The sequence below is a fragment of the Balaenoptera musculus genome, chromosome 15 (assembly GCF_009873245.2).
Source record: "Balaenoptera musculus isolate JJ_BM4_2016_0621 chromosome 15, mBalMus1.pri.v3, whole genome shotgun sequence".
In the NCBI taxonomy this organism is placed as follows: Eukaryota; Metazoa; Chordata; class Mammalia; order Artiodactyla; family Balaenopteridae; genus Balaenoptera; species Balaenoptera musculus.
The window spans coordinates 23745409-23769260 of record NC_045799.1 but is presented as its reverse complement, the minus strand read 5'-3'; the positions used below and the strand labels follow the sequence as shown (position 1 = coordinate 23769260).

Genomic DNA, 23852 nt, shown 5'->3' with positions numbered 1-23852 from the left:
GGGGTGTTCTGGGAAGTGCTGTGATGTCCTTGCTTGCTTTAACCTGGGAAAGAATAAGAGAGACTGCCAAGGCTCCCCAGTGACGTCACGACTAGCTCTGTGACGCCGCACCAGAGCGTTCGGCGGAGACCGTGGTCTCCTCTATGAAGTCAGCAGGCAGGCCCAGATATAGGGGAGAGGGTTGGGTCAGGCCGCGGGGCCCGCCGGCTGCAGGCAAAGTCCTTGGGGTCCCGGCGGCGCGCACCTGGTGAGGGAGGGCCGAGGGCCTTGGCGGCTGAGGCGGTGACTTTGGCGTCCGTGAGGGGGGCAGCCCGGGGTCAGGATGCGGCGAAGCCCCCGCCCGGGCTCTGCCGTGTTCCCGCACAACCACACGCCCAACTTCTACAGCGACAACAGCAACAGCTCTGTGAGCGTCACCTCGGGGGACAGCTGCGGGCACCGGTCAGCAGGGCCGGAGCCCGGGGAGCCCGAGGGCAGAAGAGCCCGGGGCTCTAGCTGCGGTGAGCCCGCCTTGAGCGCTGGAGTGCCCGGAAGAACCACAAGGGCTGGAAGCTCTCGGCTGAAGCCAGCGCCTCGGAGCCACAACGGGCCGACCGCCTGTGGCGGAGCAACCGTGAGAGGCGGGGCCTCGGGTGCGGGCGGGGTCGAACCCGGTGAGAGGAGGGAGTAGGTGGGGCCTAAGGGGTGGGGCTTGGCGCGGAAGCGGGATAAAACTATCTGGGCACCTCCTAAGGGGCGGGACCTGTAGGGTGAAAAGAGGAGGCACTAGATAAGATGCCCCAAGGTGGGGGGGGCCTCGGTGTGGTGGACGGTCCTGGGGAGGGACGGGGAAAGTCCTGTGATTGGGCACCACTGAGGAGGCGCGGCCTCGGTGTTAGCATGAGTGGCTACCAGGGAAATGGGGCCGTATCAAGACCTAAGGCTGGGGGCGGGGCCACCGTTTGGGAGGTGGGACCACGGCTGGACTGAGCTTTCCGGGCGTGGGGCCTCAGAGCGCTGCGAGAGAGCCTGGATGGGGCTGCGGTGGAACCAAAGCCTCTTAGGCTGCTCTGCTTCTGGGCTGGGGAACCTGCGGCCAGGTGCCGGGGAAACAGCGGGCCTGCGGTGCGCAAGGCCCCAATGGAGCCCCTTGGGCTCCCGCAGAACCGGCTGGCTCTCCCGGTGTCCCTGAGGAGCAGCTCGACCATCTCTCGACTCTGGATCTGAGGCAGGAGATACCTCCCCCGCGAGTGTCCAAGAGCTTCCGGAGTACGGGCCAGGCCAGCCCAGATCCCCTCTGACCCTCTGGCTCCCCTCTCCGAATTCCATTTCTCACCTCTGGGGCCCTATTTTCAGTTCTGAGCCCCCGGCCCGTGTCTGATTCTCCACCCCTTTCTCTGAGCCCGATCCATCTTCCCTAAGAATGAGAATCCAACTCATTCTCCTTGCCCGCATCTAATTCTCCTAGCCCACACCGCTGTTCCTGAGCCCCTTTCCCCAAGCCCCTTTTGAACCTTGAACACCACGCTCTGTGAGCCCCTCATCTCTCCCCCCTCCCTAAGCCTAGTCCCTTCTCTGAGCCCCCTCTCTTCTCCTCAGGCCTACTCTTCCAGGTGCTGAGCGTGTTGTTATCCCTGGTAGGAGGTGTGCTGGTCAGTGTGTACAGGTCAGAGGGAGGGAAAGGGGAGCCCCAGGGGCTGCTCCTTGAGGGGGTGGGGAGCAGGGCCAGACCCGGCTGAGGCTTGAGCCGATTCACACCTGTGTTCACAGGAGCTGGGTCTAGGACACTGGGGTGGGGTCCGTGGGGTTTGCGAGGGTATCGGGGCCTCAGCCTCCCTCCGGTTCTTCAGGGAGGTCTGTTCCATCCGCTTCCTGCTCACGGCTGTGTCACTGCTGAGCCTCTTTCTGTCAGGTGAGAGGGTGGTGAATTCCCTAGGGCCCCAGCCCTGGATGCTCTGGAGGCAAACCTGGTACCTTTTCTCCTGTATCCTTCAGCACACTCAGTCTCTTCAGAGGCTCACAGCTCCTCACAGTCCCCTTCAGAGCCTTCTAGTCCCCCCTCAGACTCAGCCCCTTCAAGCCTCTTCTCTCCCCACTGTCCCCTTTATGCCAGGGAAACCCTCTCCCTTCCCTTCCCCTGAGACCAGCCCCCTCTTTCTCCAGCACTCTGGTGGGGGCTCCTGTGCCTGGCCCCTCCTTTGGAGAATGTGAGTTGGGGAGACTGTCCCGGGGTGGGTGGTTGGCAGGCTGTGAACCTGGGGGTTGTGTGGAGTCCCCGGGGCCGCTGGGAGCGGGACAGTGCTGGAAGCTATAACCCTAAGGAAAGGCTGGATATAAAGAGGAGATTTCTGAGGGATTGTGCCCAGAGGTGCTTGAGGGTCTGTCTCTGAGAGGTCCTGGAAGGTCAGGGCAGGGGGGCAGGGGTTGGCAGTCCTCAGAAGCAAGGCCCTTTGAGTCTGGCCTCCCACACTGAGATGGGAATAGAGGTGGGTGGGAGCTCAGCAGCACTGTATTTTGTCCCTCCCTCCTCCCTCCAACAGGAACCTAAGGAGATGCTGACTCTAAGGTGAGAGAGGGCACCTGGGGTGGGGAGTTGGGGGCCTCAAAGGTGCTGAAGTGTCCAGGGGGAACAGGGAGCCAACTGCACCGTGCCAACCTTCTGCCTGCAGCAAATACCACGAGCGCGTGCGCTCCCAGGGGCAGCAGCTGCAGCAGCTCCGGGCTGAGCTGGTTAAACTCCACAAGGAGGTGTCCAGCGTTCGCGCAGCCAACAGCGAGGTGAGCCCCGCAGACTCATCCTGTTCTCAGAACCGGGTCCAGGAGCTCGGGCCCCGGGAGCCTGGCCCCGTGGCTCCGCCCATTGCACAGTCCCGGCCCATCTTGCAGCTCCGCTCCCTGGGTCCTGAGCCTTAAGGCCCTGCCTAGAGCCCCGACTTCGGAATTTCTCCCGGGGCCCACAGAGTCTATCCCCAGAGAACTCTGCCCCGCTATAAAATCTGCCCGCAAGCCCCGCCCCTCCAGGCCCCACCCTCTCTCTTTTCAGAGAGTGGCCAAACTCGTATTCCAGAGGCTGAGTGAGGACTTTGTGCAGAAACCCGACTATGCGCTGAGCTCTGTGGGTAAGACCCAGAGACACTGAGAGACTGAGACTCAGAGACACAGACAGAACTATGCACATGACCGGCTCCAGGAGACGGACCTCAGACAGACCCTGCCCCAGCTGTTGGTCAGGCCTAGGAGCCTCTGAGTGGTTGCTTCTCCCTGCTCCAGGAGCCTCCATCGACCTAGAGAAGACGTCCCCCGACTACGAGGATGCGAACACTGCCTACTTCTGGAATCGCTTCAGCTTCTGGAACTATGCGCGACCGCCCACGGTTATCCTGGAGGTGGGCCTGGAACCTAGATCCCGGAACGGGACCTGGGGCGGGACTCTGGGGAAAGGACCCCCGGCAGCTCCCCTGGGGTGGGACCTGACTGAACTGAGGGCGTGGCGCCAGGCGGGGGCCTGCTGGGCAGAAGTCCTGGAGGCGGGACCTGGCTTGTCTGGGGTGAGGCTCTGGGTGAGGCCGAGGACAACGTGATACTGGAGAGACCTGGCCCTGCTAGGTACTGGGGCCCTGGGCGGACACCGGGCTAGGGGTGGAGGACTGGGCGGGGCCCATGATGGGGTCAACCTGTCCTGTGGTTATGATGGGCTGTGTGTCTGTCCGCCCGCCTGCAGCCAGATGTGTTCCCTGGGAATTGCTGGGCTTTTGAGGGCGACCAAGGCCAGGTGGTGATCCAGTTGCCGGGTCGTGTGCAGCTGAGCGACATCACTCTGCAGCATCCACCGCCCAGCGTGGCACACACCCGGGGAGCCAAGAGCGCCCCGCGTGACTTCGCAGTCTATGTAAGTGGGGCTGAGGCCAAGGAGGTGGGGGATTTTTGCCTAGAGAGCACAACAAGGCAGTCATGAAAACTGAGACTACTGAGTCTTTGCTCGCTCATCCATAAAATGGAGATACTACCACTTGCCTCTCAAGGCTGCTGTAGGTTATAAATAATTATAACCATATTCAAATATTAGTTATGGTTTATTGAGTGCTTACTCTGTGTGGAGTACTTTACATGGATTATATATCCTTGCATCCACACAACCTATGAAGTGCAAGTGGCCGAACTAAAATTTGCAACTTGATTTCTTTGAGCCCACATTCCACACTATACTATCCTAACACCAAAAAATAAATGAGAGTATACATACAGATACTGAACACAGAGTAGGTGCTAAACAAAGTTACTCTCTCCCTGCTCCACCTGTGCCTCACTGTTCCTCCACTCATTCGTCACTTACTAGGGCCTCCAGGTTGATGACGAGACTGAAGTTTTCTTGGGGAAATTCACCTTCGATGTGGAGAAATCTGAGATTCAGACTTTCCACCTAGAGGTATGTTTGTCTCACAGTGAAGGAAGATTGGGGAGGAAGGCAGCCCTTGGGAGACCAGGCCTTGGCATGATCCATTTGTCTCCCCAGAATGACCCCCCAGCTGCCTTTCCCAAGGTGAAGATCCAGATTCTAAGCAACTGGGGCCACCCCCATTTCACATGCTTGTATCGAGTCCGAGCCCATGGCATTCAAACCTCAGAGGCGGCAGGGGACAGTGCCACAGGGGGGGCCCATTAAACATGATGATTGTTGGAGTAGAGTGGAGGTCTGGGGCCCATTAAACATGATGATTGTTGGAGTAGAGTGGAGGTCTGTGCTGAAAGAAGCTGGATCAGTGCTGGGAGGTCTCTTGCGGGAAGGGGGGTGTGCGGCGCTCTAGTTGCCTTTGGTATATAAACATGGTTGGGGGGTCTACCAAAACGCCCTTTGAGAAGTCCAGGTCGATATAGTAGCAGCAGTAGATGATGTTTATGGAGTATTTACCACGTGCACAAGACAGTACTCTGGACGTTATATGCCTTACCCTAACTAATCTTCACAACCACAGAGGCGGAAGCCACTCAGGTCAGGAAAGTTGCTCAAGGTCACACAGCTAACAAAGAGCTGAACCACAGCAGGACCCCAAGCCTACCACCCTCTTGCAGAGCTGCCAGTCAGCATGAAGCCATGCTTGTGCACCTCAATTCTCACCCCAACTCTTGCTAGGTGCAGGTGGAGGAGGAACTACCCCTTCAGGTAAAAACTAGGGAGACTTGAGAACCTCTAGGAAGCATCTGAGTCAGAGTTGATGCAGGCCTGGTCGCCTTTACTCAGGTTGTCTTTACTGGGACCTGAGTGCCCGACTATGCTAGGCACAGTACAGGTGGTCTAGTATTTACCAGTCCCTGCTCTCAAGGAGCCTGATAGGGGAGAGACGATGCTCCAGAAAATGGGAGAATTCATTGACTGACAAGAACTCAAAAGTAGAATTGGAGGGAAAAAGAGGGAGGAGACAGACATTAAAGGGTTAATGAGTTCTACCCAGGCCGAGAGGAGAAAAGGGGAACAAGTGTGAACAAAGAAACATGCAACATCTTGACTGTTAGGATCCTTTGTAGTGTGTTCATGTTTTGGAAGAATATATAGACTATTAACAGTGGTTACACCACTAGAAAGTGGAATGCATGAGTATGCGGGGGGAGTGGAACATGCATCCATCTGTTTAAATTTTGGGGTTATTACTCTTAAAGCCTAAGGTTTTCTAACTAATGAACTAATACAGCTTTTCTAGAGGGCAGCTTCATAGTAAGTAACAAAAGCCTTAAATTTTTTTATACTTTTTAATCACTGCAATTCCACTTCTAAGCATGGATCCAAAGGATACCTAGATATAATCTAAGTTAATACTTTGAGGATGTCCATCATACTGTTGTTTATGAAGGAAAAAACTGGAAATAGTATCTAAGAAGATAAAAGTATACTACAAAAATAATATGGAGACAATAGAAATGGTAATATAAGGGAATGTTTAATGTCATGAAAAGTAAATAATGATACATGGATAATTTCTTAAAAAACAAGCTAGGTTGGTATACATAAAAATTTTTAATTTCCATATCAAAAGAGTTACATAGACCAAAAGATACTATAACTGAAAAGACAATAGCCTGGGAGGAAATATCTATAAAAAGGCTGTTCAGAAGAAATACAATCGACAAATAAACATATAAAATGATACATAGCCTTCATAAGTAAATTCAAACTAAAAATGAAATTTTTTTTGCCTGTCAGATTAACAAAATGGGTAAAAAATTGTTATGAAAGGCAATTTACAATATCTATTAAAATGTTAAATATTCCTATCTTTTGATTGCTCAATCACTTGTAGGAATAAATCCTTCAGAAACATTCCTATCCAATATTTATATTTGAAATAATTTTGTACTAACTAGCACACATTTTAAAAACATATAAAGCATACTAAAATAGTATGTATGGTATGATCCCAATTTTGTAAAACAAAAAACATGTATCACTAAAAATATGCATAAACTATTAAAAAATATGCACCAAATATTTTATTGGGACATGGGAGTTTGGGTGATATTTATTTTTTCCTATAATGAATATATATTTATTTTCTAGTAAGAAAAAAAATTAGCTATTAAAAAATTCAGGCTTATAGCCACCACTATATGAACCACCACTGCTCCATCCTCCAGGAAGTCTAGCATAGCCCCTGCTCCATCCTAAAACTCACCCCTCCCCTAGCACTTTCCACCTGGGCCAGGAATACCCAATTTCTTTGAGTGGGGCTATTATATCAGATGAATCCTTCACTCAACAATCCCTAAGGTCAACAAATGAGCTCAGAGAGGAGAAGTAAACGTGGCTAATAGCAGATTCCCACCCAGAAACACAGAGTGGTAGCAGGTGAGATCAAGAGTGGCTATAGCAAGTATAAAAGTAAGCATAAAAGTATAAAACATAAAATGCTAGCACTAGGGAATGTGTGTTCAGGGTTGGGGGACCTTAGGAACACAGGACTGAGGACTGGCCAGTCTACCACTCCAAGGGAATCTAGGCCTGAGGGACCTGTGCAGGGCCCTTGGCTGCAGGTGGAAGTGGTTTGAATGGGGCCCAACCTTGGGCCTTGAAGTAGGAGACCAGTTGCGTGGGTACTTCTGCAAGTACAGTCTGCGCCAGTGCCTCTCGAGGGGCCTGCCAAGGAGAAGAGGGGCAAGTTCAGTGATGACCCATGACAGCTTCCCCAGGTCTACATTTCATACCCCAGAAAGGATACAAAATCCAACATCCAACCCTGCCCCAGGCTCAGATGAAAGGGTAAGTGTCCCCACTCACATCAGGGAGAGGTGGAAGGTTGAACTCCCAGATCTATTCTGTCCCCGAGCTTGTCCCTACTCACATTCTGGAAGCGGCGGTAGGGCACAAACTGCACTATGTCACGAGCAGCTGCCTCCCCAGAGCGTGTACGCAGGGGTCCACCATCAGCGTCCAGCTGCTCCATGGCCTCGAAGTCAGCACCACCCACACCCACGATGATCACTGACATGGGCAGGTAGGAGGCACGAACCACAGCCTCACGTGTGGCCTCCACATCTGTCACAGCACCATCGGTCAGCAGCAACAGCACGAAGTATTGCTAAGGGCAAGTCCGTTCATATACTGAGGCAGACCCTCTAAACATCCCAGCCACATATTCCCACACTGACAAGAAGTCTCCTGTTACATAGCCCTCAAGGGAGCCCCTGACCAAGTCCCCCCTCCCCCCCACTACCTCCCATGACCCTCACCGAGGCCGTCCTCTGATGTGCAGCCTGGGCTGCAAACCTAGCCACATGGTTGATGATGGGTGCAAAGTTGGTGGGGCCATAGAGCCGAACTTGGGGCAGGGCCTGGCGGTAAGCATCCACAATGCCCTGGATGCCTAGAGAAGAAAGGCAAAGAATACCATAAAATACTGGGCCTCTCAGGGTTCACCCAGTCCTGACATCACTCTATACTGGCCAAGGAGATTTAGGAACCTGGGTGCATTTCATTCAATCAGCCCTGTAACCCACAGTTCTTGTGTGTGTGTGTGTGTGTGTGTGTGTGTGTGTTAGTTTCTGCTTTATAACAAAGTGAATCAGTTATACATATACATATGTTCCCATATCTCTTCCCTCTTGCATCTCCCTCCCTCCCACCCTCCCTATCCCACCCCTCTAGGAACCCACAGCTCTTAACCCTCTCCTACAGATGAGAAAATTAAGGCCAAAGAGAGGAAAGGCACATGCCCTAAATCACAGCTTGAATTAAAACCCAGATTAGGGGGAATCCCCTGAACAAATCTAGGAGTGCTGAGAGCATCAGATTATAACCCACTTATAAAATAAGAATCCACAGAGATATTAAATAATGGGAGAGAAGGAAAAGTTCTTCCTTAATAAATGTAGAAGGAGAAATTATAGAATCATTTGACAATCAGAGATAATTGATTCAGGCAAGGATCATCAATGGATTCTAAAACTAGAGGGTAAAAATTGATGAGTGATTGGATATTTATACAGCCTCAAAGTATCCTCCCAAAGAATACTTATTAATTATTAGTTAAAAGGAAAAGAAACAGACCCACACACCTATGGTCAATTACCTTTGATAAAGGAGGCAAGAATATACAATGGAGAAAAGACAGTCTCTTCAGTAAGTGCTGTTGGGAAAGCTGGACGGCCGCGTGCAAACCAATGAAGTTAGAACACTCTCTCACACCATACACAAAAATAAACTCAAAACAGCTTAAAGACTTAAATATAAGACATGACACCATAAAACTCCTAAAAGAACATAGGCAAAACATTCTCTGACATAAATTGTACCAATGTTTTCTTAGGTCAGTCTCCCAAGGAAATAGAAATAAAAGCAAAAATAAACAAATGGGACCTAATCAAACTTACAAGCTTCTGTACAGCAAAGGAAACCATAAACAAAACGAAAAGACAACCTACAGACTCTGAGAAAATATTTGGAAATGATGCGACCGACAAGGGATTAATCTCTAAAATATACAAACAGCATATACAACCCAATCGAACAGCATATACAACCCAATCGAAAAATGGGCAAAAGACCTAAACAGACACTTCTTTAAAGAAGACATACAGGGACTTCCCTGGTGGCACAGTGGTTAAGAATCCGCCTACCAATGCAGGGGATACTGGTTTGAGCCCTGGTCTGGGAAGATCCCACATGCCGTGAAGCAACTAAGCCCATGCACCACAACTACTGAGGCTGTGCTCTAGAGCCCACGAGCCACAACTACTGAAGCCTGCACGCCTAGAGCCCGTGCTCCACAACGAGAAGCCACCGCAATGAGAAGCCCGCGCACCGCAACGAAGAGTAGCCCCTGCTTGCCACAACTAGAGAAAGCCCACATGCAGCAACGAAGACCCAATGCAGCCAAAAATAAAAATAGATACATTTATTTAAAAAAAAAAAAAAAAAAGAAGACATACAGATGGCCAATAGGCACATGAAAAGATGCTCAACGTTGCTAATTATTAGAGAAATGCACGGAATTCCCTGGTGGTCCAGTGGTTAGGACTCTGTGCTTCCACTGCAGGGGGCATGGGTTTGATCCCTGGTCGGGGAACTAAGATCCCACATGCCACGCAGCATGGCCAAAAAATAAAAATAAATTAAAAAATTAAAAATGATTAAAAATTAGAATTTAAAAAAAGACGTGATACACACACACATACATGCACATACAGTGGAATACTACTCAGCCATAAAAAGGAGTGAAATATTGCCATTTGCAGCAACATGGATGGACCTAGAGATTATCACACTAAGTCAGTCAGAAAGAGAAAGACAAATACCATATGATACCACTCATATGTGGAATCTAAAATATGATACAGGGACTTCCCTGGTGGCACAGTGGTTAAGACTCTGAGCTCCCAATTCAGGGGGCCTGGGTTTGATCCCTGGTCAGGGAACTAGATCCCACATGCATGCCGCAACTAAGAGTTCGCATGCCACAACTAAGGAGTCTGGTGGCCACAATTAAGGAGCCCGCGAGCTGCAACTAAGGAGCCCACCTGCCTCAACTAAGACCCAGCGCAACCAAATAAATAAATAAAAAGTGAAATATTTTAAAATATGATACAAATGAACTTATGTACAAAACAGAAACAGACTCACAGACATAGAAAACAAATTTATGGTTAACAAAGGGGAAAGGGGATAGGGGAGGGATCAATTAGGAGTTTGGGATTAGCAGATACAAATTACTATACATAAAATAGATAAACAACAAGGTCCTACTGTGTAACACAGGGAACTATATTCAATATCCTGTAATAAACCATAATGGAAAATATGAGAAAGATATATGTGTGTGTGTGTGTGTGTATATAAACTGTATTTATACATATATATAAACTGAATCACTTTGCTGTACACCGGAAACTAACACAACATTGTAAATCGACTATACTTCATAAAAAGAATTTTTTTTAATTACATATAAAGAAAAAAACAGTACTTGTATAGTAGAGAAACCTGGTAGACTCTACCTTAACCAAGTGATCAAAGTTAATATGACTGGTAAGAGGATAAATCAACATCATGTGCCTCTTGAACACACAGCATGGCTTCTGTGGTATTCTGCCAAAAATGCATAATTTGAATCTAATTATGAGGAAATATCAGGTAAACCCAAACTGAAGGACATTCTACAAATGATCTGGCCTTTCATCTTAAAAAATGTCAATATCATGAAAGACATGAAGAACTCTGGAAGACAACTGAATGAAATGTGTGATCCAAGATTTTCTTTTGCTATAAAAGAGAGGACAACTGGAAAATTTTGAATAAATTTTATAGATTGGGTAATAGTATTGTATTGATGTTAATTTCCTGATTTTGAGAATTGCACTGTGGTTATGTAAGAGAATGTCTTTGATTTTAGGGAACACTGAAGTATTCAGGGATAAAGGGCCATGAGGATGATGATGAGTGCAAAGTTGATGGGGCCATGGAGGCAAACTTGGGGCAGGGATTATTCACCACAGTTCTCAAACATTTCTGGAAAAAAAAGAGAGAGAGAGAGAGAGAAAGAGGAGGAAGAGAGAAAATCTGAGTGAGAGAGAGAATGACACAGCAAATGTGGTAAAATGTCCATGTCTGAGGAATCTGGATGAAGGTAAACAACAGCCCCTGTGACCCAGGCCCTGACCCCTGATCCCCAGTGACCTGAATCCCTGTAACTATTCTTGCAACTTTTCTCTTAAGTCTGAACCCATGTCAAAAATAAAAACCCAGGTCAGATCAGGTCAGGTCAAGTTTTCCACTTCAGCTTGTTGCTCTTGTGTGGGTGCTAGGGAAACACTGGGTTTGGCCCTCTCTAGACAAAAGAGTGTGGGGCAAAAAGTACCCTGAATAGAGCTGCAGGGAGGCACCAAGGCTTCCACTGATGCCCTGTGAGCTTCTAGGCAAAGATAATAATGATAATATAACAGCTATCATAGTTTAGAGAACACTTAGTATGTGCCAGGCTTACTGCTTCAAACTTTATATGCATCTTCTTAAATATTCAATATCCTATAATATTTAGTCTTATTATGAAGCCAAAGCACACAGAAGCTAAGCAACTGGCCCCAAGTCATATGATTAGCAAGTAGCAGGATGAAGATTTGACTCCAGAGGCCTAGCTCTAAAATCCACTCCTCTGGCCAACGGAGTCAGGTGTCTATCTCCCCACCCCCATTCTCCCTTGCCTCTCTAGATATGGACAGATATACCTTACGCTGGAGGATCGGGGACTTACCTGCACAGTAGGGGTTATTAGGGTTGAAGTTCAAGGCAAATTCATGGGAGACCTGAGGGCAAGAAAAAAAAATGAGGTTCTTTCCCCATGACCACTTTTGTGCTAAGAAAAAGGGCATTATGGTATGTACCAAGCAACATACAGGAGGTATTTAGTCCTGAGCATTTGTTATATACATGCCTGTAAGGATACATCCCTGCAACTCCTCATAAAGCTGGGTGCCAAGCAGCAAGTTTACCACATCCCCCAAAATCAGGACTCTGAAACTAAAAACAGGAGTAGGAGAGGGGAAGAAAACACTCACCTGCCAGTCAGGGGGTACCTGGGCCCCAAATCCAAATGCTGGGAACAGCTTGTCCCTGTGGGAAGACAGTGAATGGGGGAAGAAGCAGTGAGAGGACCATGAGCCCAGAGGCTAAAGCATCTGCAGGGAGTGGGGACGGGCAAGAGACAAAGTTACTTACGAATCATAGTCCTGAACCACGCTGCCCACACTCCACAGTGCTGTCAGGTACTCGTTGACCCCTGTTGGGCTCAGGTAGTGCAGGGAATCAGGTGAGGAAGGGTCTCCATTGGAGCCCGTGAAGTCCACGCCCACCTGGGAGGAGGGGAGGAGGGGAGCTGAAGGCCACCTTGAGCCCCGGATCTGTTCTCTTGCCCCTGATGAAGCAACTTACAGTGAAGTTGATTTGACAGCCTCCCATCACATAGTCCAAGAATGAATATTCTGTTTCTACCTGTAGATGAAACCAGGGTCATAGCTGGAGTGAAGGGGTTGGGGTCATGGAGCTTAGAAGTTAGAGACTGGGTCACATGGCCTATTGTCTCACCTGACAAATCTTGACACAGATGGTTCCAGAGTTCTTGTAGCTTTTCTTTTTCTGCTGTTTCTCGAGGTGGATACATTCAAACTCAGCCTGGTAAGGAAAGAAAAATTAGAGTAGGAAACTTCTAGAGCATTAGCCAGGATTGGAGCTGCCCTGCCCTCCCTCTCTTCCTGGAGCTGCAGCCCCTAGGCCCACCTCAATACCCCTGAGCCAGCACTCACTGGGGCTGCTTGCAGCTGGGCCAAGCTGGTATGGAAGGTACCAATGAGGTCATGTGAACCATCACTGTCATAATCTGAGCATCGCACCTAGGAGGGAAGGTGTGTGTATGTATATAAAGACCAGGAGGCAGGTGGCAGGTGAGAATAAATCCCTCCCCAGGCTCTCTGCCCCTGCTCAGTCCACTCAGGAGGCAAGCTCCTCACCTGGATGGGTGTGCTGGGGTCTCCCCCACAGAAATGTTGAAGGGGAACAGAGAAGCGCTTCCAAGTAGGGTTTAGGTTGTTCTTGATGACCTGAAGGTGGAGGGCAAGGCCTCTAGTGAGCTCTGCGTTGGCATGTGGGGAGCTGCCATTCTTCCTACCCATATGCAGACTCTTTAGCCCTGTGCTCCAAACCCTGGTAATCACGAGCCCCAGGAGATTCTCTCCTACCCCATCATACCCAATCCCAGGGGTCTCACACCTCAGATCTGTATGCCAGGTGCCATTTCCCATCACCCTGATGGAAAAACTCCAAGAACGGATCCGATTTTCCCAGGAAGTCCTGTCAATATCAGAGAGACCACAGTTAAGACTCAGGCACCTGACAACCACTATGAAAGACCTTCCCACCCTTCCCCCTCCAACACACCATCCCTGTCCGCTTAATTCTTGAACCTCCAGGGCCTGCTTCCACACACACCTTCTTATCTAGGTTTCTGGCCTCCACCTCCATGGTCACTACACGACTATCCTTCAGCTCCTGAGCTGAGACCTAGGTAGGGGAAGAAGCAGGAGACTGTATCATCTCATGAATTCCTCATGGATATAAGTACACAACCACCCACAAACCCCAGCAGAGTTCCTCCTTACCGTGATGGTCCCTCGCCCAGCAGGTTTTCCAGGCTTCAGCATCAAGGGTAGAGTTAGTATCCGACTGGACACAACCTGGGGCAGAGCAGGGGTGGGTGGGGTACCAAGGTCTCAGACAAGGCTAGGTTCTGTTTGACCCCAACCTCCAAGTTCCAAGCAGTCTGGTTTATCTGACAGCGCTCTTACTTAACCTGTGTCTGAAGGATTCTAATCCCTGGCTCTGCATACCTGTCCTAGGGAACACTCAGCCCCTCCTAGGAAGTCATCATCCCCCAGCTCAGGTGTCTTGTTGTCTATGTCATAGATGCCAAATCGGAGCTTTTGGACTGTTTCAAAGTGGTACTCAAGCTGCAGAGTCTTGGAGAACTCAGGGCTCGAGCAGTTCCGTACTCGCTCAGTCCGGCCAAGCTGTGGGCAGAAGCCAATAAGCATCACAGTCATGCACCTTCCAACCCAAAACAGTCCTAGCCTCCCTCCACAACTTTATCCCCCATAGTCCTTCTCACCTCAGCCCATTTGCCCCCTCCCACATCCTGTAAAAGGACGCAGAGTGGGTCAGACTTGGAGCCGATATCCTTGTCAATGAGGTGGTCACATGAAATGGACAGCTGAACCAAGGTCACGCAGTGGGCCATCTGGGGGGAAAAAGACCTGAATAAGCACCTTCCTCACCCTTCCCTGACTGTAGGTCCCAATTGTAAAGTCAGCTGGCTTCAACCAGGCAGGGCTGAGCCTGTGTCTACCCCCATGACACCCAAGGAAGAGAAGGCCCTACAGCTTCCATACTCCTCCAATCCCCCTGGGTAAGCTCAGTGGGATGGGAGATGGTGGTTACAACCAACCCTGGTCCAAGAATATGACGGGAAGATGCAGAAAAAGTGTACTGGCCTCCATCAACAACTTTGACCCCAAACTAGTCCTCAGCCCAAAATTGGTCCCAATCCTAATAATGCTCCCCAGACCCAGACTCTAACCCTGATCTTCTCACAGACCAATGAGTCTCACTCTGATGCCTTTACTGGCCCCAGACCAGACCCTAATCCAAGTTCCAAGCCCAATATTGCCCCAAATACAACCATGATCCAGATTCTGCTCCCCAAAGTCTCTTCCTCCAATGATTTCCCACTAACCCTGGGGCCCTACATCTTGAGGCAGAGTTATGATCCCCACACTGATTCTCCTAGCCTATAATCAGCTGTTCAGGTCCAACTCCTCACTATTTGCACTACCTAGTCCCAAGCCATCATCATCTCTCACCAGGCTTATTGCATTACCTTCTTTTAACAGGTCTCCCTTATCCTATGCCATCCTCACCTCTACTCCCTCATCCTCACACCAACAGGCTACTCTCAATACAGCAACCAGGGTGATCCTGTTAAAACATAGGTCATGTCATACCTCTACCCAAACCCAATAATGATTTCCCATTGCTTAGAAAAAAATCCAAACTCTGCATTGGCCTACAAGGTTTTGAAAGATCTAGATCTCTCTAACTTGATCTCCTAACACCTTCTTGCTCACTCCATTCTGGCAACACAGGTCTGCTTGTCATTCCTCAAATATGCTTGTTTCTACCTCAATGCCTAGAATTTTCTTCCCTCATATAACCCACACGGCTTGCTGTTCCCTCACATTCTCTCTAGGTCTCTATTCAAAATCATCTTCTCCAGTTTGAAGGAAAAGGTTCTCCTTTTCTGGACACTCTAAAATTTCAACCCTACTACCACTGATACATCACATACCCATTTCCTGTTTTTTCTCTTTAGCATTTATCACTGTCTAATATACTATATATATTTATGTAATTTGTCTTCCCCACTAGAATGTAAACTCCATGAGGGAAGGGGTATCTGTCTGTTCTATTCACTGCTCTGTCTCAAGCACCTAATAAATATTTGCTGCATGAAATCCAAAAGGCCATCTCCAGCCTCTGCTCCCAGCTTAGCCATCTCCAAACTGACTGGCAATCAAACAGCACCAAGCTTCTCCAATTCATCCATTCCCTTTGCTAGAAACACTATCTTCTTGCATGGATCACCATGACTCCCATATAAACCCCACCTCCTAAGTCACCATAACAGTTATCCTCAGACTCCTCACTAACCCTATGTCCCCCCGACCGATACGCCTACAGACCATCTGTACCAAGAGTGCAGACGAGGTCAGATCTCTCACCCGGCTTCACTCAGTATTCCAGGTTTCCCAGCACTATACCCCAGGACGCCTCCAGCCTCAGCCTCCCCTAAACTGACCCTCAGTCAATCCCTCTCCCAACCCAGCCCAGTTAGCGCTATTCCCATCTTAGTGCCTCATGGTCTCTGTCTTGAATGCTGTTATCAACCAAAATTGGAATGATTCTTAGAGTTCAACTTGCTTCACATACTGCCCCCTCCATAGCACCTCAGTCTCTACTTGAACGCATCTAATGATGGAAAACCCACCACTCTTATAATCCAATCATCAGAAAGTCCTGCTCCATAAAGTCCTACCCAAACTAACCCAAGTCTGTTGAATTCTCACTTCTACACATTATTCCTATTTCTTCCCATCTAAAATTCGACAAGAAAGCCTTATTCCGTCTCCCTCTGAGAACCATCTGATACCTGGAAGCAGTGAACCGCAAGCTAAAATCTGGAGAAATAGCCCCAGTTCTTTTGAATATTGCCACTAGAATGTGGCTTTTAGACTTCTGACCAGCCTGATCACTGCTTTGGAGGTTCCCCAAGGACAGATCCAGAGCACAATACATACTCCTGAGGGAACAGAACCACAACCTCCCCCGTCATAATCTGACTCCATGCTTCTCACCTCACACATTCTCTCAGGCAGTGTTTGCAAAGTACAGAGACAAATAAAGAAGAATGATCATTTCACCATTGCTCAGTACAGTAAAAAACCTGAGACCACTTAAAGGTCTATCAATTAGGTGGTGACTAAGTAAATTACGGTACTTAGTCAATGGCATGCCAAGTAGCGGGTAAATAAACAATTAAGGCAGAAGTATATTGGTATCATATGAAAAAATAAAGTTGCAAAAAAATGGTAAGAAGAGTATAACCCCATTTTAAACTTCAATTGTATGTGTATATACAATAGATTTAAATACATATACAAAATAAATACACACAAAAAATGGAAGACGCACCAAATAAATGCAACTTTTAGGTACACCTCAGAGGAATGGAATAAAGGTGAGAATTTTACACACTCTTATACACTTCTGTATTGTTTCAATATTTTATACTGTTTGTTTTGTATTTTTTAAAGGGACTCATTAGCTTTTTGCCCTAATCCACACCTCATGTCCTCATGACAATTCATTCTAACCCCAAAGCCTCTATACCTTCACGTCAACAACTTCTACCTAACTTCAGGCCCCATTGTTTCTTGCCTCCTCCCTGGTTTTTCATCCTTACCAATGCCTTACCTAGTCATCCTTGACGCCAGCTTCCAGAAAATCTCTACTCTAACTAGAAGCCCTGTATAGCTGCTCATGGCCCTTAGGTTCAAAGCCTAACTCCCTAGCATGGCCACCTTGTGGCACAACTCCAGAAGGCCCATCTATAGAGAACTAAGTAATTGTCTAATACGATGACCCTGCATCTGTAATTCAACCTTCAAAGCCCTTCTTAGACTGTTCTACCTCCTGTTGTCCCACCATCCACCCAACTAGTCATCCAAAGCTATTTCTCGTTTCTCAAACACACACACACAACACACGCTGATACCTCTGACTTTTCTGCCTAGCAAATGCCTTGTCATCCATGGTTATGCTGTGACATTATTCTTATATGAAGTCTTGCCCACCTTCCCCAGGTTGGATTTCTCTCTCCTCTGGATGACTGCAGTGGTCTCTTCACCAGTTTTTCTGTATGTGTGTGTGTGCACATGCACGTGCATGCGCACGGACACACACTCACAGCGTTTATTAGCCAAACAGAAACCAGCTCATGCCGCTTCTCTGCTTAAAACTCTGGAATGGCTTCCCACAACACTCAAAATAAAATCCAAAGTTCTTACCATGGTCTACAAAGCCCTGCAAGACCTGACCCTCACCTAACTAATCATCTAGTCATGCAAGTACGTTCCAGCCAGGTTTCATTTCTGATCCACATACACTCAACATCAATCTCATTCCCCATCTCAGGGGCTCTGCACTGTCTTCCCCCACATACACTCCAGAAAACAAATAAGCTGTATTAGAGTAGGAACTATGTCCGGTTCGCCTACCTCTACATGTACAATACCTACAACAGTACCTATCCTATAGTAGGTACTCAGTAAATATTTAGTGACTTAATGGTGAAACCACTACATCAAAATTTTTACTTTTGTCTGTCTACCCTCATAATCTTGGCTCCTTGGAACTAGGGCTAGGTATTATTTCTGTATCCCTAATACTAGTGCTTAGTTGGTACTCATAACCATTTACTGAATAAATGGTAAATGTGCTTCTGCTCAACTCAAACCTTCATGCCTTTTCCATTTGAACTAATGTCCAGCAGTAATGCAGAAGTTGTACTCTTCTACAACTAAGCTTTAAAATTTAAATGCAGGACTCCTAGAATTCAATGCTAAATGATAGTCAATTAAAAAATGGGCAAAAAACTGATCTGATACTTCATAAAGGAAAACATATGAATTGGAAATAATCAAAGGAAGTGATCAATAGCACTAGTTATCAAGGAAATACAAATTAAAACCACAATGAGATACTACTACATACCCATCACAATGGCTAAAAGTAAAAAACTGACACCATCAAATGTTGGCAAGGATGTGGAATTCTCATACGTTGTGAGTGAAGGCACTAAGTGTACCATTTTGACGGTCTGGCAGCTTATTAGAAAACCAAACGTATACCTAGCCCGAGAGCAATTACACTCTAGATTTTTATCCAAAATAAATAAAAACATTATGTTCACAAAAAGATTTGTACATGAATGTTCATGGCAGCTTTATTCATAATAGCCAAAAATCTGAAACAGCCCAGTTGTCCATCAATATGAGAATGGATAAACAAACCATAATATGTTTGTATATGTAATAGAAAACTACTCAGCAAAAGAAGAAACAAACTATTAATATCTGCAACATGGATGAACCTGAAGCATAAAATGCATAGTTACACTTTATAAAGTTTTATGACAGGCAAAACTAATCTATGGTGAAAAAATTCAGAATAGTGGTTGTTCTTCCCCTGTTCCCCAGGGGAGGGGGAGGTATTAACTGCGAAGAGGCAGAAGAGAACTCTAGGGAGAATGTGAAAGTCCTTTACCTAGGTAGGAATGTGAGTCACAGGTGAATTTGTCATTTTCATCCAATGGTACACTTAAGGTATATACATCCTACTGCATGTAAATTTTATCAACCCCTTCCCCAAACCCATAAACAAACATTCAGCTCAGGATAAGGCATACTGAAATGTTTACGGGTGAAGTGTGCTGATGCTCGCAACTTCTTTGAAATGCACCAAAAATTAAAATGGTTTGCTGAATGGATAGATGTGGTAAAACAAATATAGGAAAATATAAACTGTAGAATCTAAATGGTGGATATATGGGAATTCACTGTATCATTTTTTTCAACTTTTCTGTATGTTGAAAGTTTTCATAATAAAATGTTGGGGAAAAATTTAAGTGGAGGACTACAGGTTTATCCCTGATAAAGACTTTGTTGTGGGCCTTCCCTGGTGGTCCAGTGGTTAAGACTCCGAGCTTCCACTGCAGGGGGCACGGGTTTGATCCCTGATCCCACATACTGCGCAGCACGGCCAAAAAGAAAAAAAAAAGTTGTGACCTATGAGAGCATTAGCAGTAATTAACTGTGGTGGTAAGATTACAGGCAACAACTGGAGCTGCTACCCTTCCCCTCACTCCATAACTTCTGAAATATCCCAGAAAGAGATGCTTTTGGTAGGGGCCAAATATATGCAGAGGGTCAGGAGCTTCCTCCTGTGCTAGGCCTCTATGTCTGATAGACTATTCTTTTCTAGTCTGTTACCATTTCTACCACTTTCTCCACAGCTGGTCCTATTCTATCTTTTTTCAGTTTCTTCTCTGCCCAGACTAAAACCCCAACCAGAATGCTGTGGGCCCACATATGCCTCAGGAGCACATGGGGCTAGATTTCATTCTGAGAGGTCAGAGCTTCCTGGATAACTACAGTTTTGTTTTTTCACAAATCTGACTTTTACTTTCTCATTGGAATTAGTGACTTTATAAGCAAATCTTTATAATGTGCAGTTTTCTATCCTTTGAGTCATATTCCCTTTAAATCATCTAATGCATGGGATTATTAATATCTCCTAAATCCTATTTATCTCCTTTAAAATTTACCTCCAAACCTACCTGTTTGGAAATCTTCTGTAATTAAAACTAGTTCATGTCACTCTTCTGTCCCCTATCCCTTTAACAGCTACATACTTTACACCAGCCTCATTTACCTTTCATCTAGTGTCATTAATCTCATGGGATTTTCAGCATCCTTTATAGGACTGGAGCTTTACAAAAGTTTATTAAATATTACATTTAAGTGACTCAATAAAAGGAGTCTCAGAAATTTTTTTCATTTATTTTTGTAAGAGAGATCTGGCTAATACTCGCCAGGTCTTTGGGCACTCTCTTCTGAATCAGTGTATCTTGCCTGGATGTCTGTAATAGTCTCCTTCTGGTCTCCCCATTTCCACTCTCAGTCCCTTCTGATCTCCTTTCTATGTTGAAGTCAGAGACCTTCCCTGACTCCAAACCAACAAAACCCAGCTTCTCATAAACCTATCAAAATGTAACTTACTTGCTTATTATCTATTTCCCCTACCAGATTATATAAATTCAGTAGGGGATGGACCAGATCTGTCTTATTTCCATCCCAGTGACTCATACATAGCAGGTGCTTTATAAATAACTGCTGAATTAATGCTAAAAGAAAGGAGTGATAATCCAAGGATTCTCAGAAATAACCCAAATCTAGCCCTGGCCTGCTGCAGAAGCCATCAGGAAGTGAGCTTTCCAGGAACATTCAATACAAAAGACCAGCTTGTTATCTCTGTTTGCACCCACAATCCACACCTTCCCATTTGGGAAACTGCAAATGGAAACAACTGAGTATTCAGCACCAACCTTTCCTGCTTTTGCTTTCTACCACTTGGAGTCTCATTCCCTTCACTAGCCCTTGTAGACGGCTTTCCTCTGCTTACCCCCATCGCCAGCCAACCTTAGTGCTTCCCAAGCCTCGTACCCTGGCAGGGCACTTTCTCCAGTATTCCTGAAAGAAGCTATACACACTCTCATTTTTATAACTTAAAATTCACAAAATGTCAGAAATTAAAAGGAACTGAGTCATCATCTTATCCAAGTTCCTCAATTCAAGGCACAGAGGGAAGAAGTGATTTGGCTAAGGAGACATACATCGTTAAGTAAAATGAGGACCAGAACTCTTTTTCTGACTCCCACCTAGTCTTAAGACTTTGGACTGTAGTTAACACCCTTCTCTACTGAAAGAACCTCCCTTCTTATATTTAATAGCAATCTGATATAGTGGGCAAGAGTATGAGTTCTGCAGTGAAGTAACCAGGCTCCAAGGACTGGCTTTACTCCTTTCTAGCCACAATGAGATACTATTACACACCCACCAGAATGATGTCCTATCTCTGTAATTTGGGCAAAATTTTTACTCAGGTGTAAAGTAGGGGATATTGTCTATTTCTAAGGATTGACATAAATAATGTATGCAAGATGCTTAGTACAGAGTCTGATACTATTATTACCAGTAAGTGTTAGCTATTATTATCCTTCAAGCCTAGCTCTCATATGCTCCCCTTTTCATGATCTCTCCAGCACTCAACAACTTCTCATTCTGGACTGCTATACTCAAGCCACACCACAATTGTACCCTGTCAATGTTTCCAGCTCCTGTCAATGAAATAACAAGCTTCTTTAGAAAAGACGCTGCTTCAGTATCTCCTATGTCACACAGCACAGACCTGAGCACATAATGGGAATTCAAAACACCCGAGGGAGGCTTGCAGCAGAGTGCCGGAGCAGGCTTGTACAGTTTGCAAGAGAGAATTGTAAAGGAATTTCGTAAGCAGGTGGCCTTGTTAAGTTTTAAACCACAGAAATTGGGCGAATGCTAAAAATCAGGGCTTCCCTTCGCCCAGCTAGCCAGTTTACTAGCACACGACTGTTGATAGGGAATCTCACTCTCTGCCAATAGGCAGTAACTCACCCTTCATTTTCTTTGGCTTCCCCTCTCCTGCCTCGGGAGATTCTATCTTGGCTCTTCATAAATCCAAGAACAGATCTTTCCTCCTGGATCTAGCTGGATCCAATTCAGTGCCAACTGAGCTGAAACTCTTCAGTCCTTCACGCTCAGGAGTTTCACTGCCTTCCTCCATTCCCAAAAGCCTAACAAGGCAAGGCACCAGACTTCAACCCCATTTCCAGGCTGTGAGGAGGAACAGAGCACCCATCTGTACGGCAGGATCACTCATTCACAAACCAAAGCCACGCTCTCACTCCTGTTGCCTACCTTGGCACACTGGAGCAGCTGAGATGCTGAATCAAATCTTGAAAACCCATCAGGAAATTCTCCATAAGCTCCCAATGGGGAGAACACCACCCAACGGAGTACTCTTTTCTCATAAGATTGAAAAAGACAAACTACGCCCATCACCACCACTCTTCTTTTCCCTCTCTGCCTCAAGGGACATGATGAAGGTAGACGAAGTATTTCTACCCCTGCCTCTCCCTCTATAACTCAGGAATTCCCCAAATTTAAATCAGCAGCCTCAAGGACAGTCCTCTTAGGTCACGAACTGAATCAAATATGCAAATCCTTACTACAAAATTACACATTCTTTATTCATACATCTGACTAAGAGCTACTAAAATTGTGTTTATAAGCGAAAATCTTAAGCAATAATTTGATTTAGATCCATATAATACTATGAAGTCTGGCTGCCATGCAGCATTTGGCAATATTAGAAAGCTTAAAATGTGCATGTTCACACAAAAAGTGAAAAGTGGGAAAATAACGGTATAGTAAATGGTCACAGGGTTTCCCATCCCGCTGTATTCTACAATGGTCAAAAAAGTTTGGAAGCCACTGATCCAACTCCAACATCCCAAAAAGACTTATCCAAAAAAGGACAAATCCAACCTGTGTCCAACTCTCCAAAGGGAAACTAGCTTGAGGGGAGAATCAGATATGGGAAAGGAAGCAAACCAAGAAGGAACACATGGCCTTCCACCAAGATAGAACTGTATCTGAGTGGACATTTTTCCCCTCATGACTTTGAATGTGCTTAAACAAAGCCGCCACCTTCTTACTTCAAAATAAGCATTCGGAGCATCGGCACAAGGCTGGAGCCCCTTCCCCAGCCAGCTCGGGACCCATGACAGAAGAGTGCTGCCACTGGCCTCCCATATCTCCCCCCCAAAAGTCAGGGAGAGGAAGGAAACAACTGAGGAAAGGAGGGGCTCTGCCTCTGGAGTCATGCAGACAGATGATGATTGAATAATCTCTGTTCACCCCTTATCAATGAGACTTTGGGCAAGTTATTTTGCTTCTCTTTGCCTCGATTTCTCCATCTGTAAAGTGGGGATAATAATAATGCCAACTTTAGAGGGTTATTTTGAGAATTAAATGGGGCTAACCATGGAAAGTGCCCCCTGCCTGACCCAGTATAAGTGCCCTACATGTGTTAGCTGCTCCTCTCTTCAGTGCTCATAAACGGATCCTTTTACTGTATGGTATCATCATCTACTTGTTGGCTGACAAGACACCCAGGAGGAATGCCTCAGTCTACCTGCTCCAGAGGACCTAAATGGCAGGAAAGGAACAGCCTCCCAAAAGGGAAATGAAGACCCTTCCCTCTTTTCTCTCCTAATGAAATTCTCAAGCTTAAGTGTGGAACTGCTATCACGAGCAGTAGCCAGACCAAAACTTTTAGTTCCATTGGCCTCTCTTTTAAGGTTCAAATTAACTACAGATTTCCAGAAAGAAATGAAATAGCTGGGTTCACAGAATCACAGAAATTTAAAACTGAATATAATGAGATTATCTAATTTAACCCCATTTTGTTAATTAATCCCATTATTACAACCGAAGACAGAGAAACGAAATAACTAGCCCTGAGACACACAGTAACTTGGATGAACCACAACTCACTTCCCTAAGGATGTGATTTCCATCCATTTTACCAACAGCTCACACCTTGTAATCCAGTTCAATCTGAA

At 46.5% G+C, this 23852-nt stretch overlaps 2 protein-coding genes across 13 annotated transcripts in view; one reads left to right on the top strand and one right to left on the bottom strand.

The window, feature by feature from the left end:
* On the top strand, positions 1–4664 carry SPAG4 (sperm associated antigen 4). The gene is made up of 12 exons (XM_036825354.1): positions 1–632; positions 1144–1248; positions 1579–1645; positions 1830–1891; positions 2143–2186; positions 2520–2545; positions 2649–2757; positions 3023–3098; positions 3250–3365; positions 3701–3868; positions 4316–4405; positions 4493–4664. The coding sequence occupies exons 1-12, from the start codon at positions 323–325 to the stop codon at positions 4640–4642; spliced, it is 1323 nt and encodes a 440-aa protein (XP_036681249.1). The 5' UTR covers positions 1–322; the 3' UTR covers positions 4643–4664.
* A 1227-nt stretch (positions 4665–5891) lies between these two features.
* Positions 5892–23852, bottom strand: part of LOC118881032 (copine-1) — a 37323-nt gene continuing 19362 nt past the window's right edge. For 8 of the 12 annotated variants that reach the window (XM_036825345.1, XM_036825339.1, XM_036825340.1 and 5 more), the window contains 15 exons: positions 14121–14249; positions 13843–14022; positions 13615–13689; positions 13445–13516; positions 13226–13306; positions 12967–13056; positions 12763–12849; positions 12545–12631; positions 12392–12451; positions 12179–12312; positions 12019–12073; positions 11715–11766; positions 7699–7832; positions 7311–7547; positions 5892–7105 (listed from right to left, as the gene is read on the bottom strand). In XM_036825345.1, coding sequence (XP_036681240.1) covers positions 6965–7105; positions 7311–7547; positions 7699–7832; positions 11715–11766; positions 12019–12073; positions 12179–12312; positions 12392–12451; positions 12545–12631; positions 12763–12849; positions 12967–13056; positions 13226–13306; positions 13445–13516; positions 13615–13689; positions 13843–14022; positions 14121–14249 — 1614 coding nt within the window. In that variant the 3' untranslated portion in view covers positions 5892–6964. Of the gene's footprint in view, positions 7106–7310; positions 7548–7698; positions 7833–11714; positions 11767–12018; positions 12074–12178; positions 12313–12391; positions 12452–12544; positions 12632–12762; positions 12850–12966; positions 13057–13225; positions 13307–13444; positions 13517–13614; positions 13690–13842; positions 14023–14120; positions 14250–23852 lie in introns of those variants that run through there. The other 4 variants (XM_036825348.1, XM_036825349.1, XM_036825346.1 and 1 more) reach the window with 2 other exon arrangements.